The sequence below is a fragment of the Podarcis erhardii genome (assembly GCF_964252035.2).
Source record: "Podarcis erhardii genome assembly, chromosome: W".
Classification (NCBI taxonomy): Eukaryota; Metazoa; Chordata; class Lepidosauria; order Squamata; family Lacertidae; genus Podarcis; species Podarcis erhardii.
In genome coordinates this window covers 9,099,123-9,119,843 of record NC_138506.1, presented here as the reverse complement: position 1 = coordinate 9,119,843, position 20,721 = coordinate 9,099,123, and the positions used below count along the sequence as shown (strand labels likewise).

The 20,721-nt window shown below is 47.1% G+C and overlaps 1 protein-coding gene across 1 annotated transcript in view; it reads right to left on the bottom strand.

The window, feature by feature from the left end:
- LOC309333254 (BCL-6 corepressor-like protein 1) overlaps positions 1–20,721 on the bottom strand; it is a 120,978-nt gene that overhangs the window by 40,751 nt on the left and 59,506 nt on the right. Inside the window, 3 exon segments of the mRNA XM_081846676.1 lie at positions 7,259–7,373; positions 11,783–12,099; positions 19,637–19,717. Coding sequence (XP_081702802.1) covers positions 7,259–7,373; positions 11,783–12,099; positions 19,637–19,717 — 513 coding nt within the window.

The following is a 20,721-nucleotide window of genomic DNA, read 5'->3' as shown; positions in this document are numbered from 1 at the left end:
GCAGAGGGGGATTAAACAGCACAAAGGAGGCTCAAATGCACACATCAGCTCCTGAACATGCAAACAGAAGTGGGGAGTAGAAAAAGAAAGGAACAGCAGAGGCTTCAGAGCAAGCTTCTTGGTTAGCTCCCCTTGCATACTATCAGCCAGCCATGGGTACATCAGAGGAAGCTGTCCAGCATCCTCTGTCTATGGTGTGCTGCTAAGCAACTGCTCCATTTTAGCCAACTGAAATGGCACTAACGTCACAACTTCTGCACCTATTTCCCTAGCTCCCTTTTATTCTGCGCCACTGCCACATTACCGTGGCAGTGAGTTCCAAAGCTTTATTGAATTTATTATTATGCCATCGACGTATATGATCCTTTGCTAACAACTTGAAAGGAAGATGGATCAGAGGGCCAGAGAACTGCAAAAGCAAAGTGTAATGGTTCTAGGGGTTGCTTATGCGTAAGTTGCCTCCACTCTTGGCTTGGTTGTCTGGTTGAACCCTTTCTGTCTGGACAGTCCTTCACTTCGTGGCTGTCTCAGTCGCTGGCAGAATCCGTCAGTGGGCGTTTCTTGAACTTCTTCCAGCAAAGAAGTTCTTTGACACCCAGTCGCCTCCTACTCTCCCTGCGCGGAAGTCTTCTGTGCAGGGAGGGTGTGGGCAGCGGAGGACCTGTGCTCTCCCTGCTGGTCTCCGGTGAGGAGTCCAGGAGCCTTTTCTCCGATTCCCCCATCTGCCCCCCTTCTCCACTGGTGGTACGCTGATTTCCTTCCCCAGCGGATGGGCTGCCTCTCTCCCTACTGGGACCCTCTCCGGCATCCCTCTGGAGCCCTCTCTCCTCCTTTGGCTCCGATGGCAGTTCCCTGACATCCACCTCCCCCCCAGGACCCCCTCCACCCCCGGCGCGATTTTCTGATTCAACCTCGTCCCTTTCCTCTGCCGGCGATGCGGGGAATCCCCTGAAGGAGCTGTCCCCATCCTCTGAAGATTCAAAACCCATTTCCCACCCACTCTGGTCCCTTCCCACGGGGTGGACCTCCCAGTCGGATTCTTCTCCTTATGACACCTCCCCTCCCTCCCCTTCGGAGGCAGGGAAACCCACAAAGTCCTCTTCGTCATCTGTGGTTCCAAATTCTTCCTCTCAGAATCGCGCTAGTGGTTTTGGTTTATCCGGGAACAGGCTGTGGAATTCTCCCACCAGATAGTCATCGTTGATCGACTCAGCGGGGACCCACGTGTTTTCTGACCTGGGTTCTCCCTCCGAAGCTACCAAGTACTCCACCTGGCAGCCCCGCCACCTTGAATCGAGTATTTCCGTGGTTTGGTTGCGGTGTTCCCTTTCCTCTACCTGTGGGTGGGTGGTGACTCCTCCCTCCCGCCCCGGAAATTCCCGCCCCTCCCGGTACGGTGAGAGTAAGGACCTGTGGAACACCGGATGTATCTTCATGCTGTCAGGCAACTTGAGCTTGAATGCCACTGGGTTCACCTGTTGTGTTACTTCAAAAGGCCCCAGCCGTCTTGGCTGCAACTTTTTGCACCCTCCCTTTAGGGGTAACCCTTGGGTTGACAACCACACCCAGTCTCCCACCCGTATGGCCTCCCCCTCCCGACGGTGCTTGTCCGCCTGCCTTTTGTAAACCTCCTTGGCCCGCTCCAAGTTCATTTTGAGTTGCTGGTGCAACGCTTCCATTTCTTCTACAAACTGCTCTGCCGCGGGCACACTCCATGCTTCCTCCCCCCTCCCCGGGAAGGCTCTGGGGTGACACCCATAATTGGCCATGAACGGGCTCATTCCCGTGGACACATGTTCAGTGTTATTGTATGCAAATTCAGCCAACGCTAGTTTCTCTACCCAATCATTTTGTCTCTCGCTGACGTAACAGCGCAGGTATTGCTGGAGTATACTGTTCGCTCTTTCTGCTTGTCCGTTGGTTTCCGGGTGCCTCGCCGTCGAGAAGCCCACCTCAACCTGTAGCAAGCTCATGAGTTTCCTCCAGAACCGGGAAGTAAATTGTTTCCCGCGATCCGAGATGACCCTCGAGGGAGCCCCATGCAGCCTGAAGATGTGATCTACAAACAACCTGGCCGTCTCCTCTGCCGTCACCGCATGTGAGCAAGCTATGAAATGGCACATCTTGGTCAGTAGATCGACTACTACCATGACTGCTGTCTTCCCCCTCGACTTGGGCAAATCGGTCATGAAATCAATGGACACCACCTCCCAGGGTCTTCCCGGTGTGGGTAAAGGTTCCAGTAACCCTGCGGGGGCAGCCCTCTCCCCTTTTGCCCTCTGGCATCTGTCGCACCCCCGTACATATTCCCATACATCCTCCCTCACCTTTGGCCACCAGAACTGCCTGGTGACGAGCAGTATGGTCTTGTGCTGTCCAAAGTGTCCAGCGGTTGGATTGTCGTGGAGTTGTCTAAGTACCTTCCCCCTCAAGGTCTCCCCCGGTACATACAGCGCCCCCTTATAGTACAGTAGCCCTTCTTTTTCCTCAAACCCTCCATGGTCTTCCCTTCCGTCCCGGAGTTCTCTGATTTTGGCTTGAGCGAACGCGTCGTCTCTGGTAAGCCCTGCCAGTTCTCGTTTCCCAACCAACGCTCCCCCACACACCCATCTGTCCTCGGGAAACACGTGTCGGATCTCCGGCGGTCCCTCTCCTTCCATGTACTCCAGCCTCCTGGAGAGAGCATCTGCTCTTACGTTTTCCTCTCCCGGCACGTATCGTATCTCGAAGGAAAACTTGGAGAACTCCTGAGCCCATCGAATCTGTCTCTGGTTGAGTACTTGCGCGGTCCGCCAGTATTCCAAGTTCTTGTGGTCAGTACAGACCTGGATCTTGTGCCGCGCCCCTATCAACAGATGTCTCCATTGTCGGAAAGCCGCATAGATTGCCAGCAGTTCGCGTCTCCAGTCTCATGGGCTTCTCCAGATCCACGTGCAGGAGCTGTTCCTCCGAAGCAAACGCCTTCTTCAGTCTTTCAAAGGATTGCTGGGCACTTTCGGTCCACGCGAACCTCTTCTTGCTACTCAGACAATCTGTGATGGGCGCGGTCAGGTGAGTGAAGTTCTTTATGAACTTCCTGTAGAAGTTGCTGAACCCTAAGAACCTCTGCACATCCTTCCGGGTTTTGGGGGCCTTCCATTCCAGCACTGCCTTCACCTTGCTTGGGTCCATAGCTAGGCCCTTGTCTGACAACTTGTACCCCAGAAACTCGACCTCTCTGGCGTGAAATTGGCATTTTTCCAGCTTGACCCACAACTGGTGCTTCTGCAGTCTCTGTAGTACTTCTCTGACGTCTCTGACGTGTTGCTCCTCATTGTCCGAATAGATTAAGACATCATCCAAAAAGGCTACGCAATTCTTGTACAGCAGGGACCCCAACACGTGGTGCATGAATGCTTGAAAACAGGCGGAGCCTGATTGTAAACCAAATGGCATGACCAAGTATTCAAAAGCCTCCAGGGGGGTGAACATGGTGGTTTTCCATTCGTCCCCCTCCCTCATCCTAATCAAATTGTACGCTCCTCTGAGGTCCAGCTTGGTAAAAAATTTCCCCTGCCTCACACGTGTTAAAATGTCGTCAATTCTGGGCATCGGGAAGGTCACGGGTTTGGACACCAGGTTGACGGCCCGGTAATCCACTACAAGTCTGGGCTGATTAGTCTCTTTTTTGTCCACAAAGAACACCGGACTGCCCCCCACCGCCTTTGATTCTCTTATGAACCCCCTCTTCAGGTTCTTGTCAATAAATTGTCGCAACTCTTGCATCTCCCGGTCAGACATGGCATACAGCTTACCCACCGGCAGCTGAGCCCCTGGGAGTAAGTTGATTTGGCAGTCAAAGGGCCTATGGGGGGGCAGTCTATCCGCCTCCTTCTCGCTGAAGACTTCCTTCACGTCAGCATATTGTGGTGGCACCTCCCCTTTTGGTTCCACAGCCAGACCAGGCACCCTGGCCACTGTCATCCTTGGGTTCTCCCCCCCCCGACAGTGTTCCAAGCAGTAAGCTGACCCAAAGGTGACTGACCGCTGATGCCATGACACCACTGGGTCATGCAGTGCCAGCCAGCTCATCCCCAGTATTATCGGGGGCCCCGCCAGTGTGGCCACGTGAAAGGCAATGGTCTCCATGTGCCTGGAAACCCTCATTCTCATTGGCGGGGTCTGGTGTGTCACTTCTCCCCCCCCCCCGAAGTTCCCTGCCATTGATAGTGGTCACTTGCAAGGGAAAATCAAGGGGCAGCAGGTGGAGTTGATGCTCCAGAGCGAAGTCCCTGCTGAAAAAAATGCAGGAGCTGCCTGAATCCAGCAGCCGCTTAACTGTGACTGGGTGCCCATTCGGGAGTTCTAGCACCACTTCTATGGCTATAGCTGCTTTGGGAGGGTCAGGCTGGGGCACTTCTATTGGTTGCTGGCCTGGCTGCTGCCCCTGCTGGTTGGCAACCAGGCGTTGTCGTTTCCCTGTGCCTGCACTTCCTCCCCCTTCTCCTCACAGCCAGAAGCTCCCACCATCCCTTGCCAGGCCTTCCTTTGAGGGCAGACCCTGGCAAAATGTCCTGGCCGTTGGCAGAGGAAACACTTGGTGGTTTTCCAATCCTTTCCCTCCCTCTTGCGACCTTCACTGAGGTTTGAAATCTCTCTCTCTCGCGCGCGCCATCTATTTCCATTGGCTCAGCCGCCTGGGAAGGCTGTCTCGGTATTTCAGGAATGTGGTAGTCATGGCAACGTTCCCCTCTCATTTCGCGTTTCTCCTGAGCCCGCGCTTCCTGGCGCACTCCAATTGCAAGCACAGCCTTGGTCAGCTGATCCATCGACTGTGGACGGGGCGCGCCGGACAGCTCGTCCTTCACCGTTGGGGACAACCTCTCCTCAAACAACATTTGAATAGGTTCAGAGTCCAGATCCCACCCAAGCCGGTGGATCAACATCGCAAAGCGCGACCAGTAGTCTCTAACTGACTGGTTCCCCTGCTTGCACCCCATCAGTTCCTGACGAGTCACACTTTGCTCCACTTCACTGGAATACATCGCATTCATCACTTGAAAAAATTTCCTAAGGTCCTTCAAGGCAGCATTTTGCGTGGCCATTAGGGGCCTGATCCATTCGCGTGCCCCATCCTCCAGATGCCCCACAATGTAGGCTACCCTCTCCCCATCATCAGCAAAGTCATTATGCTGCAGTTCCAAAGCGTACTCTATTTCCGTTCGGAACGCATTGTAGTCCTGGGGCTTTTCCCCAAACTTGTGTACCAGCCCCGGTACCTTCCTTGCGATGAGGGTGGGTCTGACCTGTGCATCCTGAGTTCATCTTTCGTCCAGCCGCGCCGTCAGGAGAGCCACATGCTGTTCCAAATCTCGGTTCCTCTCTACCAGATTTTGCACTCCAGCTGCTTGCTCTGTCTCTCCGGTTTCCCTGGGTTGGCTCATTGTGCTGCCTCTCTGGAGCTGCGCACAAGCAACTTCGGGGACAGACGGATTGCTGTAATGGTTCTAGGGGTTGCTTCTGCGTAAGTTGCCTCCACTCTTGGCTTGGTTGTCTGGTTGAACCCTTTCTGTCTGGACAGCCCTTCACTTCGTGGCTGTCTCAGTCACTGGCAGAATCCGTCAGTGGCCGTTTCTTGAACTTCTTCCAGCAAAGAAGTTCTTTGACGCCCAGTCGCCTCCTACTCTCCCTGCGCGGAAGTCTTCTGTGCAGGGAGGGTGTGGGCAGCGGAGGACCTGTGCTCTCCCCGCTGGTCTCCGGTGAGGAGTCCAGGAGCCTTTTCTCCGATTCCCCCATCTGCCCCCCTTCTCCACTGGTGCTACGCTGATTTCCTTCCCCAGCGGATGGGCTGCCTCTCTCCCTACTGGGACCCTCTCCGGCATCCCTCTAGAGCCCTCTCTCCTCCTTTGGCTCCGATGGCAGTTCCCTGACACAAAGGATTTTGGGAAACTGATACCTTTGACCAGAAGCAAAGAATTATCATACAAACGAGGGCGAAGAGAGAAGCAGACTGGTGGACGGACCCACCACTGGCAGCACACACCGTTAGATACACTGCAGATGTCCATAATCGCCCCCAAGGGAAGCTGTGCTTGAAGTTCTACGTGGTTTCCTCCTGCTTAATGAACTTTCCCACAATACATGCGGCCCTGTCCTCCCTTAAGGCTTCCAGGCCTTTAAGCTCTTCACGAAGCACTCCGCAGCTTTTTCCACCCGTGCTAGCAGAGCCCAAGCTTAAGCAGCTGCCCCCTGGTGGCTACCGCAGCTGGCAAACTGGACAGTTGTGCCTTGCTCCGTGCCACTACGGAAGACTTGTCCTCACTCAGGCTGAAGAGGGATGCCTTCCTGCAACCGACAGTGGGATTAATTTGGCAAGCCTGCAAGAGCAATTGTCCCTCTTCTTTCCAATGGCCTAAAAGGGTTTTGTTTTTTTAAAAAAGATGCCAGAAAGGAGAGGGATAACAATTGCTTGTTATTTCCTCTCTGGTAAAGCACTGCCTTTTAAATTCTAGGGAGGAGACGGCTGCAGCATAAGCTGTTCAAAGGGCACTCCATAGACTTCACAGCCATTCAGCAACAAATAAGCAGGTTAAGAAGCTGGCGAGGTCTATTTTGGACAACCTCTAGGGAGGTGAAGTTGGATGGGTGTCCACCAGGGGTGCTTCAGGCACAGACAGGGCTGTGTGCAGCACTTGGCGCAGGATCACAAACTTCAGACTGCACCACATGGTTCAAAATGCATGGTCAATGCTTGGCAAAACCTCAGATGACCCGAGGAAGGGAGACTGCCAGTCCCAAGTTCACACTGTTTCCATGGGAAACTACTGCACATGCACAGAAACATGGTGGGCAAACTAAGAGTGCTGGCAACCATTGTGAGCAGTGGGGGCACACAGGGTGAACAATGTTTCCCTCTCTGCCCCTTACAACCCTCCCAGTCACAGGTATTGGCATGGGCTGGCACAGCCCACAAATTTGTGTTTTTTATTTACCAGCCTGCCCCACGGCCAGCAAGAAACACTGGCAATGCTTTCTTTAAAAATTGCATTCTGCAAAGCAAGTTGGCAGAGAAGAGGCAGAAAGGTCCATGCCTCCTTTGCGAGTCCACTCACTCGCCTGCATGGGATTCCTGGTTGCCCATGGAAAGTAAGTGAATTGTTAAATGCGAAGCTGCCACAGGGCCAAGTAACACTAGCCTGACAGCGCAGAAGTTGCACCAAGGGCTACCGCCTTGAGGATCCCTGCCCTGCAGCCATTCCCGGTGGCTCCCCTTCGCTACCTGCTTGCATTTTCCACCGCTTGTTGCAACATCTCATGTGCTCCTCTTTCTCCCGCTCTATCAAGTACTCTCCAGTCTGGTACTTCCAGCTTTTCTGCCTCCTCCTTTTCGTTCTCTCTCTTTTTTTTTTTTTTAAAAAAAATATTTATTAAGGTTTTTTTAGATATAAAATGCACACATAAAACAATCTTGCTTCTATCACAACAAATTCTTCGCTTCTTTGGACTCCCTCACGCCCCCCTCTCCCATTTACGTCGTTAAAAAAATTTTTCCAAACAAATTATCAACTTGTTTACAGTCACATGTCCACACATTCAAATATAATCTAGCACTTTTTCCAATAAAATTTTTATATTTTCTTTAATCTCACTTAGCATCAAATTTAAATCTAGTTTAGTGGTGGCCAATTTTTTATAATCTAGCATCCTTCTTAACATTCAAACACTTTTCGTTCTCTCTTTTTTTTTTTTCTTTTTTTTTTCCCCTTTCCTTTTCTTATTTATACCCCGCCCTCCCCAACCAATTCCGGGCTCAGGGTGGCTAACACCAAGTATAAAAACAATTGATTAAAATACAACTTAAAAACAAGACAGATAAAAAATAATGCAAGAATAGTGACTGACCTTCTAGAATATATTGATATGAAACCTAGCAAGAAGGTGGCAATGTTACTGGTAGATGCAGAGAAAGCCTTCGACAGTGTGGCCTGGAATTTTCTGGTCCACACTGTGGAAAGTTTGAAACTTGGGAACAAAATTTCGAATGGTATTAAAGCGATATATGAAAACCAGAAAGCTAAGTTAATAATTAACAATGAAATAACTGAAGAATTCCAAATTGAAAGAGGCACCAGACAAGGATGCCCTCTATCCCCACTTTTGTTTATTATGACGCTGGAAACACTCCTAATAGCGATAAGAAAGGACCCAAAAATCAAGGGGATTAGTCTAGGTAATAGACAATATAAAGTTAAAGCGTTTGCGGATGATGTAATCATTACTACAGAAAACCCAGAAGAAAGTATACCAGAAGCACTAAAGAAATTGTTTGAGTATGGAGAAGTATCAGGCTTTAAGTTAAATAAAGAAAAATCTAAATTATTAACGAAAAATATGGGGGTAAAGGATCAGGAAGAATTGGAAAGAGTAACAGGCCTTAAAATTACCATGAAAGTTAAGTATTTGGGGATCTAGATCACAAATAAAAATCCCAATTTGTACAAGGATAACTATGTGAAGAAGTGGAAGGAAATAAAAGGATATCTAAATAAATGGAATAAATTGAACTTGTCTTTATGGGGAAGGATATCCTTGATAAAAAATGTCAATTCTACCAAAAATGCTCTTCCCTTTCCAGACGATCCCAATAATTATCGGGACAAAATGTTTTAAAGGTTGGCAAAGGGATCTTTCTAATTTTATCTGGCAAGGTAAGAAGCCAAGAGTAAGGTTCAAAGTACTGATGGAGCCTAGAGAAAGGGGCGGGTTCGCAGTCCCAAACCTCAAGCTGTATTTTGAGGCTGCATGCATGACATGGCTAAAAGATTGGATGTTACTGACAGATACTGAAATCTTAGACCTGGAGGGCTGGGACAAAGTTTTCGGGTGGCATGGCTATCTGGGTCACGATAAAATAAAAGCACATAGAGGATTCACTAATCATTTGGTGAGAAAGGCCCTATTCGAAGCCTGGGAAAGAAATAAAACAATAGTAACAGCCAAAACTCCCTGGTGGCTATCACCTATAGAGTCATCAGCCTTGCACAGAAGCAATATGAAAGATAGCTGGCTAACATATAGGGAACTCGTAGAAGAGATAAAAGATTGCCCAACAGTAAAGAAATTTGAAGAATTAAAAGAGAGGGGGGTGAATTGGTTAGAATATTTTCTATTAAAACAATATTTGAGAAGGATAGTAAGCTTAAGGGTTTGATAAAAAAATCTCGGCATGGGAAAAAGAAATTTTATATAACAACCAACAGACTCTTTCAAAAATATATAAACTGTTACAAAATGGGGAAGTAGAAAAGGAGGAAAAAGGAGACGCTATTAAAAAATGGGAACAAGATCTGGGCCACCCAATTGAATATAATGAATGGGAAAGACTATGGACAAAAAATATAAATTTTACAGCATGTTACCTAATAAGAGAGAACTATATGAAAATGTATCACAGGTGGTACATGGCACCAGAAAGTCTTGCAAAAATGAATAAAACATATAATATAAATCTTGCTGGAGATGCAAGATACAAAAAGGAACCTTCTACCATATGGGAAATTTTGGAGCATGATCCACAAAGAAATAAAGAAAATATTAAGAATATCATATAGTAAAAGGCCAGAGGCATTCCTTTTAGGAATTTTAAATGACGATATTCCAAAAGACAAAACTAGATTTTTCTTATACACAACGTCTGCAGCAAGAATCCTGGTGGCTAAGTATTGGAAAGGGAATCAGTTACCCACTAGGGGAGAGTGGCTATGTAAGCTCTCAGAATACTTCGAATTAGCCAAACTGACAGATATAATAAGACAAAAACCAAAAAATGAAGTTAAAAATAATGGGAGTGCCTAAATGAATACCTCAAAAGTCAAGGTTCGAGGGCAGAAATCTGGCTGAGTCTGGAATAACCTTGTGAAGTGAAAGTATATGAAAGAAGGATTTATATCTAGATTTTAGGATAGAGAGGATAAAGAAAACAGGAAATCAGGAAGACAGAATGAGAGATAAAGGAGGTGCTGTGGGATTGGTGGAAATCAATGTCATCTTGTTGTTGTTTTAGTGTTTATAATATTAACTTGTAAGATATGGATTTGTTTGTGTGTGTTTTTTTGTCTTTTTTAGTTTTCGAATGTTGATTTTTGTGTGTTGTGTATTGTTATCTTTTGATATCTTTCAGGTTGTTGTTGTTGTGTGGAAAATACTAATAAAATTCATTTATTTTAAAAAAACAAAAAACAAACAAACAAAAGATTAAAATACAACATTAAAATTCAGCCTCATTTCAGTAGAAACTCAAATCAAAACTTTTTGGGGGTAAAGAGGGACCACTAGGGGCGCATCAGAAGATGGCTGACAATAACATCTCTCCGACCCACACGAGGTAAATTGGAGGCTGTGATGGGAGTAAATAGCCTCCCTACCCCCCCCAGGATTGTGGTGGGGGACTGCCCTTGCCTGCTGTGCCCTATACCACCCCCGAATTTGTGGGGATGGGGGCACTAGGCACAATTCCCTCCTGTGGGATTTCGGCGCTCCTGGACGCCGTCTCTGATCCGCGCCACTAGCTGCAAGAACTTCAAAAGAAACAATTTGGATGAAGCGAATGCACATATTTCAAGGAAGAAGGGGGAGTAAAGACTGCTAACAGAAGAGATCTCTGATAAAACAAGACGAGTCGGAGGAACAAGTATAAATCATGAGAAGATATGCACAAGACCTTTCCTTTCTTTCCTTTATGTGATTAAACAAGAATCCCCCCCTCATAAGTCAGAAATGTCGTTTTAAGGACTTAAGCTGTGGATTTAAGGCTGTGTGGAGATAAACTTTCGAACCAAAGCATGTTTTAAGAAAAGTGTGGAATGTATAAGGGCTTTGGAATGACGCAGTTAAAAATTCCGTCGCCATATTGGGAAGTTCTGTCGGAGGACTTAAGTCTGAGAGGAGAAATAGAGAAATAGAGCTGTTTTTATATTGTGGGTGAAACTCCTCAGTGGGACTTAAGAACGACAGTTCTGTAATTAATGATGGAAAGAGCGCTGTTATCTATGAAGGCGATGATATATGGAAACCATCTCGATTTGAGGATTGGAAGAACGAAAAAATTCACACAGGATTATTATTGGTGTTTATCGGCTTAAGGAGACTATCAGAAGAGATCATAAAGAAAAAAGAGAAAATATATGAACAAGATGTGATGTGGAAACAGCAAGATAAGACTGGATAGAATTATGAACTTTGTTTGGACTGATTTGGACATTAACACACTGGGAAGAAGATGATCAGAATCCCCCTTCGGATCTTGAAATATGGGTTCCCTCAACAAAATTCAAAATTCGGCTTTGTAATTCGGAATTTATGTGATGTGATTTGATTTGATTTGATTTGATTTGATTGGCCGGTTAATAAAAAATATTTTTAAAAAAACAAAAAACTTTTTGGGGATAAAAACATCAAATCTTCAAGGCCAACTATCCAGACTGGTCCTACGTGGGCCAGAAAAAAACCAGGGAAGTCCCCAAATAGGAGTTCCATCGCAGAAGTAGAAAGGAAAAATGAAAGAGGGAGAGGGGATCAAGTTGATTCCAAGCCAAAGGCCAGGCGGAACAACTCTGTCTTACAGGCCTTGCGGAATGAAATCAGATCCTGCAGGCCCCTGGTCTCATGAGACAGAGCGTTCCACCAGGCCGGAGCCAGTGTTGAAAAGGCCCTGGCTCTGATTGAAGCTAATCTGACTTCCTTAGGGCCCGGGATCTCTAGGGTGTTGCTATTTATGGACCTTGAGGCCCTCCGTGGGGCATACCGGGAGAGGCAGTCCCGTAGGTATGATGTGGCCGCTCTCCTCCTCCGCCTCCTTGCAGCTCCACAGCTGCCGAGTGGCATCCACTTGCCACGGCATCCCCTGACCCTTGCGCGAGTGGAAACTGCTCTTCTCTGACCGCGACTGCTCTCCGTCTTTGCAGCTGGAGTGGGGGGAGAGGTGGTGGGATTTTCTCAGCCTGTGATGCCTCAGGGTGAGTTCATCCTCTCCCTCGACATTCTCTTCTTCCTCTTCCACCAGCAGTAGAATCTCCTGGCCACACTCCTCCAACATGTTAACAGAAGAGCCTCCCATGCTTCCTACAGGAAGAAGGAAAGGAAAGGACCCCCCCCCCCCCGCTCTTGAATCAGAATTAAGCACTACACCTCGGGATCTCAGCTTTAGCAACACCTCCCTCTTTTGTGCCCAATTTTTCCTCTCAGAATCCCCTAATATATAATTCATTTCACAAGTAACAACAACAACAAAACAATTTTATTTATTTTTATTTATTTATTTATTTATTTATTTTACGGCTATTAGCCCATAAAATATGTACAAACGTAAAAGCACAGAAGCATAAAAACCAATACATCTAACAACGGAAGGGGAACACCACGATGCAAGGGTGGGTCATTGAGCAGTGACAAATAACAGCTTGGGGCCCGGAAAGATCCAAGGGACGGTTCACAGAAAAAGGAGAACTGGAGACGAGATCCGTCATGCACTCTCATCATAACTGTCCGATTAGTTTTTGTTGTTGTTGTTGTTGTTTGATGGTTTTTGTGTGTGAGATAACCGCATTCAGGAATCTCGCCACCTGCAGAGTTACAGAAGGATCTGTATCCTGCAAAAGCAGTGCGGCATGTGACTCAACAGGCCTGCCAACCAAGCGCAGTAAAGCAGGACCCAGGAATTTAGTCCTGGCTATGCTATGTAAGGGACAGTTGAACATTATATGTGGAAGAGATTCAACTGTTTTCCCGTCACACTCGCATAGCGGAGACACCAAACCCTTGGAAAATCTGTGGCTCAGCAGGTTCAATGGAAAAACATTGAACCTTGCACGAATAAATGCAAGTCGGTGTGGTACAGATGAAAGAGATGACATGTATGATGGAAGGCCAAGTGGTGGGGTTATTCCGTGATACCTGGGGGAGCAGACACCCCCACCCCTGGAGAGGTTGTGTTGATTTTCAATGTCTGCTAATCTTTGCTCGATAAAGCTTTTGGCTGAGTGTAGGTTCATCTTTAAGGAGTCCACTGGGGAAATTCCGATGCTCAGAAGTTTGGCATGGATTTTTCCTACCCACGGATTAACAAAGTCATCCCGCCAGAGGCACTGAAAGAGGTAATGGTCGGGAAGCCTATGCCAGCTGGACAGCCAATAGCCAAAGACTCGCTTCCAGATGACAGTCTCCACTGATGCAATCCTTAACTCCAGATGTATGGCTGCATTGCTCACACACATGGGGAGTTTCAGGAGGCGACGGAGAAACTGATTCTGCAATGTCCCCAGCGATGTTAAATTGGACCCTGGGGCCCAGAGCGGGGCAGCATAACAGAGGGTGGAAACCACTTTTGCGTGGTACACCTTCAATGCAGAAGGGATGTGGGAGGCTCCGTCGACCGCAAAAAATTGGAGTAGAGTGTAAAGTATTGTTTTCCCTTTGTTCAGTAAATACTGTATCTGTGGCTTCCAGCTTAGGTTGTAGTGAAAAAAGACTCAGGTATTTAAATTTGAAAACCTGTTCTAATTGGACTCCATCTAACTTCCAGCTGTAAGTTTTCCGAGACCTGGTAAAGACCAGTACTTTAGATTTTCCATAATTAATTGTCAGATGGTTGAGTTTGCAATAAGCCGCAAAAATCTTTAGAGCTCTGCATAAACCGACTCTAGAGTAGGAAAGGATTGCTGCATCGTCAGCATATAGGAGCAGAGGGCAGCGAAAATCAGCTAGGCGGGGGGCATGAATGTTGGCTTGAGACTCACTCAGAAAGAGCTTCATGTCGCTAATAAACAAGTTGAAGAGGAGTGGGGCCAAAATGCAGCCTTGGCGCACTCCTCTATTTATTGGGACCTCATTGGATAGGTTTCCCGCCGGTGTGAGTCTCACTCTAGCCGACGACCCGTGGTGTAATTGGGTTATAAGCCATAACAGCCTTCTATCTATGCCCCATCTCTCTAATTTCTTCCATAGATAGTTTCTTGGGATACTGTCGAAGGCGGCCTTTAAGTCTATGAAAGCGACACATAGGCGCCCCTGACTCGGGGCAGAATATTTTCTGGCAAGATGATACATAATTACCATATGGTCAGTGGTCGAATAATTGTTCCTAAAGCCCGCTTGCTCATGGCCAATCAAATTTGAGTCGTATGCCCAATGGGACAGCTTAGACAGCAAAAATTTTGCATAGATTTTCCCGATGATAGACAAAAGGCTGATGTTCCGATAGTTCTCTGGGTCAGCAGGGGGACCCTTTTTATGGACTGGTACGATCACGGCTTCCTTCCATGACCTAGGGATAAGCCCCGTAGAATTAATTGCATCAAAGACTTTGGCCAGAATTTCAGCCCACCACCTCGGTTGCGCAACAATAGCCTCAGCAGGGACTAGATCCGGCCCAGGGGCTTTGCCCGTTTTCAGATCTAGTATCAAGTCCATTATCAGTTCTGGGTCAGTAGAGGGCCACAAAGGTAGATGGTCGGCTCGGAATTCCGTGGGTGAGTTGGATTCCTCTGCCAAAGAGAAATATTTACTCAAGAATTGTTCCCATGTGGGCGCAGGGATAATCGCCAGTGGGTACTTCCTTCCTCTTTTGTTTATCAGAGCCCAAAATTCCTGTGGTCTGCGGGATCCGCAATCAAGGCTCGCCAACACTTTTGGTACCACTCGCATTTGGCCAGCTTTAAAGTCTGTTTGTATGCTCTTTTGGCTTGTAAATAGGAGGGTGGTAGAGCCTGGGCATTAGAGTTTTTGTATTCATTATAGATAGAATGAAGAAGGGATCTTGCTTGTTTGCAAGAGGTGTTAAACCAAGGGGCCCCAGTACTGCAATGCGCCACTTTCGCCTTTTGAGGAGGTGATGTAAAAAAAGTGGTAAGGTTTGTTATAAGAAGGTTAAAAAGTTTCAAAACCGAATTGAAATCTTGTAAATCAGTAGTTATTTGAGGTAGATAGGCAATGATTTCCCTATGAAAAAATTCCTGGTATTTTTGGGCCACAGCCTCCGACCATTTGATCCCTCTTATTTTGGTCGATGATGAGGTTTCCAGAAGGACTGAGTGTTTATAGTCCTTCTGGCACCGGAACAATGACAAAGTGGTCACTATTGGAAGGTGATCACTGAAATGTTGGTTTTCAACTTGGAAGGAAAGTACATTAACGGCCAAATTTGCAGAGATCAAGAAGTAATCGATAACACTGTTAGATGCTAGTCCCAGGTGAGTAAACTCCCCCGGTATGTCGGGGGGGAAGGTGCCGTTCAAGAAGACTAGATTCAGGCGAATGGCCATTTGGTAAAGAGTCACTCCTGCTTTGTTTACTCTGTTGTCCTTTGAAGTTCTAATTCTGGCATGTTCCAAGTCAAAGTTGTCCAAGCATGGGGGAGTCCACCATTTGGACTTGGTTAGTAGGTCCCAGTTTGTGGCAATACGAGCATTAAAGTCTCCCCCAATTAAGGAGTACGAGTTAGGGCATTTGGTATGACATGACAATAGGTGATTTTCAAATGATTCCCATCTCCAATCAAGATCAGGTGCAGAGCCTTCAGGGGGGAGATAGACATTAGTAATTAGTAATGAGGACTTCCCTTCTGTGATCAGTCCAGATAGAGCAAAAGGCGGGGAAGCCCGTACCAAAGTGAATTTGGCGTGAAGTTGGAGTGAGATCCCAATCAAAAGACCCCCTTTGGGGCGACCACCTTTCAAGGAAGGGGAGGCCGGAAGTGTTAGAAGATCGAAGCCGTCTATGGTAATCTCTTCCTCATCCCATGTTTCTTGGAATAGGATGATATTAAATGAATTTATGTACTTCCTGAATTCGGGATCTGATTTTTTGGTTCTCCAACCAGCAATGTTCCAGCTAAGTATTGATAATGTCAGATCCTTGTGCTGTCCCGGTAATTGTCACTTTGAGTTGTTTAATAGGTTCTTGGAGGTAGAAGGAGGACCCATAAAGAAATCAGTAATTTTAGTTTGTGCAGATAAGGTCTTCTTCTGTGTTGATCGAATCCATGATTTGGTAACATTAACAGGCAGGGAGGGCTTTGCCGGGGAGGAAGAATTAGGCAAAGTTGGTGAGGTCGGATGCTGTTCATTGAGGTGAGTAGTAGTAGGTCTTTGATGGGCTATACTAGTAGATCCGTCAGAGTTGTCAGTCTTAACCAGGGTAGCGCTAAGAGGTGTTCCAGCCATCACTTGTAGTTGCTGCGCAGATGGAGGAGAATTATCACGCAGATATATAGAAGGACGTGAGCGTGGGGATGGTGCATGCATAATCATTTCCTGGTGATCTTCAGACAGGGAAGATTCTAACTCTGGCATTGAAGCAAAGGATTCATCAACTTCCATATTTTGATTGGACATAAGGTCTGAGATGGGAGTGTTGAGTTTATCGACTTCCTCTACGGTAGAATGGTGCTGTTGGTCAACAGGTGACTGCTGATTCAGATCAGTAGGGGGTAACAAAGTAGCAGGTTGAAAGCTTGTCAAGGCATTTGATGGAGACGCCTTGTGGGACGTGGAGCGCCTGCTCTCCTCTCTCGTCGGCATGGAGGGGTCCCCTTGCGATAGGAGTCTTTGTTTGAGTAGATCCAATCTGTCGAGAATAGCCTGCTGTTCTTCTGAAGGGAGTTTTCCATAAGAGGAGATAAGATTTCTCTCTTCAGGGATATTCCAATCTCCGCTTGCAATTGGATCATTCCTCAGCGTAACTAGATGGACACTTGGGATCGCAGGTGGAACAGGGGGTAGCCGGCTAGGTGTTTTTTCCTTTATAATAGGGACAGAAGGAGGTAACAAGCATTCATTGCCGGTTAAGATGTTGGCAAAAAGAGGTTTGACACTTGTGTCCTTAAAGACTCTTGTTGTTACAATCTCCCAGGCTGCCAGCCGGTCTTTTTGTCTTGCAAGAAGATGTGGGATCCTTGCAGACTGGAAGGAGAGCATAAATTTCCTTGGCCAGGGAGTGGCATTTAGGGGTACTACAGATATAAGATCTATCTGGAAAAAAGGGATATTTAGCAAATCACGTAGGTACCCTTTAGCCATCCTCAGGTTATTCCACCTAAGTCTGGGGGCGTCACGGGAAAAAATGGATAGACATATTTTATTAGGTTGAAAAATCAAGGATTGCTTGTTCCTTTGGGGCAGTGGCAGCCTGCTTCTAGAACCCTTAAGGTGAGATTTCTGGTCATGTTGTCTCTTTAAGGCACTTACAAGCTGCACAGGAGATTGATGCAAATTAGATAGCTCAGTTGAGGAAGATGGATGAGTCAGAAGGGCTTGTGAAAGTTTATTCAAAGATAAAGAAATCCCTTCCAATTCCTTGAAAATGAAGCTTAAAGTCCTGATTACTAGTTGTATTTGATCAGGTACTGATTCATGGGCAGTTTGCCCTGATGCGTCCTGTTTTAGTGACGGCGAAGGTGTAATTAAGGTGTCAGGGAGGAGGGCTTTCCTATGGCTTCCATCCCCCACTGGATCAACTGGCTTTTCTGGCTCCCCTTGACCATACAGAGGCCAAAAGCGGTTGTATGTTTCGACAGCAGAAACAATTACTTGCTCTGTTTGGCTGTTATTGTTAGTAGGTGGTGAGGGAGATTCAAGCTTTGACTGCTTTACTCTTGGAGGTGAACAACCTTTCTCAGCAGATCTTGGTCGCTTGCCATGACCCATTTGTCACTGTCTCACTGACTACGGAGGTTAAAAGTAGAGATAAACGGAGATAAAAAGAGAACTTATCTTTTGTGGACACAACTCCTCTGCTACTCCTCCTCCACTGCTCAACATAACCCAGTCTTCAAGGCGGCGTATCTAATCAACAGCAGGCTTTCTCAGGAGAAGGTTTGAATATCCTTGTTAATACGTACCGTATTTTTCGCTCTATAACACGCACCTGACCATAACACGCACATAGTTTTTAGAGGAGGAAAACAAGAAAAAAATATTCTAAACGAAACAGTGGATATATGATTTTTGTGGTTCATGCTGTGGCCACAGACATGTGATCTGACGGTGAGTTTGGGGTAGCCCAATGCAAAAATCCTGAGGATCCATGTGGATCCATGCTTTGTAACCACGTTTTTGCACCATTGCGACCCCATGAAACAGTGGGTGCGTGTGTTTTTTGGTGCAGGCTGTAGCCATGGATATGCTATGTGATCTGATGGTGAATTTGGGGTGACCTAGTGCAAAAATCCTGAGGATCCATGTGGATCCGTGCTTTGTAACCACGTTTTAAGTGGGGAGGGAAGGAAAAGAACTCAAGGGACAAGGAGCTCCCGTGGGGGGTGTGGAGAAGGATGCTGCTGATAATGCAGGAGAGGCTCCTCTCCGGCTTTGCTCCTTTAGAACAAGCAGGCTCTGCGTCTCTCCCTCCTCCCCGGCAAGGAAACCATGATAGTAACCACTCTGAGACAAATCAAGAAAAATTGCGACCAACACTCTCCCCCAACGCAGTGAGGTCAAAACACACACACGCAGAGAGGGAACTGGCCCTAAAGTCGCAGGGCGCTGGGGGAGTGAACGGGAAGCAAGAGAAGGAGAAGGAGCCCTCACACAGAGAGAGACACACAGAGTGTCAATTCTAAAGTCGGAGGGACAGCGCAGGGAGAGTGAACGCGAAGCAGGAGGAGAAGGAGCCCTCTCTCACACACACACAGACACAGAGTGTCAATTCTAAAGTCGGAGGGACAGCGCAGGGGCGCAGGGAGAGCGAAGGGGAGGCAGGAGGAGGAGAACGATAGCTCAAGCACACACACACACAGCCCCTACAGTGGCTAATCCAAAATCGGACAGCAAAAAACTGCAGGCAGGGACAGAGAGTACGGGGTTGTTTTAAAGCAGCCAACCCCGCTCTGCTTCTCTCCCTCCTCCCGGCTAGGCTGGCTGAAAAGCTTCGCTGCTACTTAGCAGATCAGTGGGGAGGAGAGAGGAACATAGAGGACGGGTTTTTTTTAAAGCAGCCAAGCCCGCTCTGCTTCTCTCCCTCCTCCCCAGCTCGGCTCGCTGACAGGAGCCGCTTACACCTGCTTTGCTGTTTCAAAGCAAGCCACAGACTGCTCACAACTGCAGCAGATTCCCCCGCCATCTGTAGGCATTCGCTCCATAACACGCACAGACATTTCCCCTTACTTTCTAGGAGGAAAAATCTGCGTGTTATGGAGCGAAATTTACGGTATATTGGCCACGACTCGCCAACAGTAGAGATAAAACGGTTAAAACTTCTAACAGAGGTAAAATAATTAAAAGTCTAATAAAAACAGCTATTAGCAACACCTCCCTCTTTTGTGCCCAATTTTTCCTCTCAGAATCCCCTAATATATAATTCATTTCACAAGTAACAACAACAACAAAACAATTAGCAAATCCAGATGCTGATTTTTCTTCCAAATTCACTCTGAGGAAGAGACCTGTGTAACTCAAAAGCCTGCGCACTTAGTTTCAAAATTAAATTGACCCAAAGCACAGATATTGCTTGTCTCTTTCTGTATGGTTGTTTAGGGACTGGGGGACCAAGGCAGCTAAGCTAAGAAGATTTTACACAACACACAAGCATATGTTTCAGACAGACCACAACTCCCTGAAAAATAGCCAGGTTCCCCTAACCCAGGTTGAAGGAATCAGCCACTCACCTGACTGGCTGCGTGTGTGGCTGCTCAGCACCACAGGAATGAAGTCCCGGAAACTGTTCTTTGATTTCTTCTCAACAAAAGCTGAGGAGGATTGTTTGGTTGGGGGGAAAGAAAAGAAAAAAGAAGAGAGCTCTGAAAACTAAACTGCCATTTGGAAAAATACAACTATTGGTCCAGGGAAGCTGTACATCTTCCGTCCTGCCCCCATCCCCAGATATCTTAGCCACAAGCAGGTGTGAAGCTGGGAAAGTGAGCCCACAAACCCAAAAGGGGGTTTTCAGACACACAACTCGAGATTAGGGCACAACAGATCAAACTGTGCATGGGTTCAGTCATTCAGTCTGCTCTGTCCCACTTCCACATTAATCGGAAAATATACTTTAAAATTTTCATTTATATCCTGCCCTTCCTGTCACCTAAAATACACATTTAAAACGTATTTTGGTACTCCCCCCCAAAAAATCTTTATTTTTAGCTATGAGCTGTATTGCAAAATTTGAACAGCTGCAAAACCCAAAGGACAGTTGTGTTCTGATTTGCATTATCACCAGCTTGTACCCTCATGCCCAGCTCAACAGGCAAGTGGTAATAATAATAATAATAATAATAATAATTTATTATTTATACCCCGCCCATCCGGCTGGGTTTCCCCAGCCACCCTGGGCGGCTCCCAATCAGTATTAAAAACAATACAGCATTACATATTAAAAACATCCCTGAACAGGGCTGCCTTAAGATGTCTTCTGAACGTCAGGTAATTCTTTATCTCTTTGACATCTGATGGGAGGGCGTTCCACAGGGCGGGCGCCACTACCGAGAAGGCCCTCTGTCTGGTTCCCTGTAGCCTCACTTCTCGCAATGAGGGAACCGCCAGAAGGCCCTCGGCGCTGGATCTCAGTGTCCGGGCTGAACGATGGGGGTGGAGACGCTCCTTCAGGTATACAGGACCGAGGCCGTTTAGGGCTTTAAAGGTCAGCACCAACACTTTGAATCGTGCTCGGAAACGTACTGGGAGCCAATGCAGATCTCTCAGAACCGGTGGTCCTGCCGTGGTTGCACAAACAAAAACTGAGGTAGAGGACATT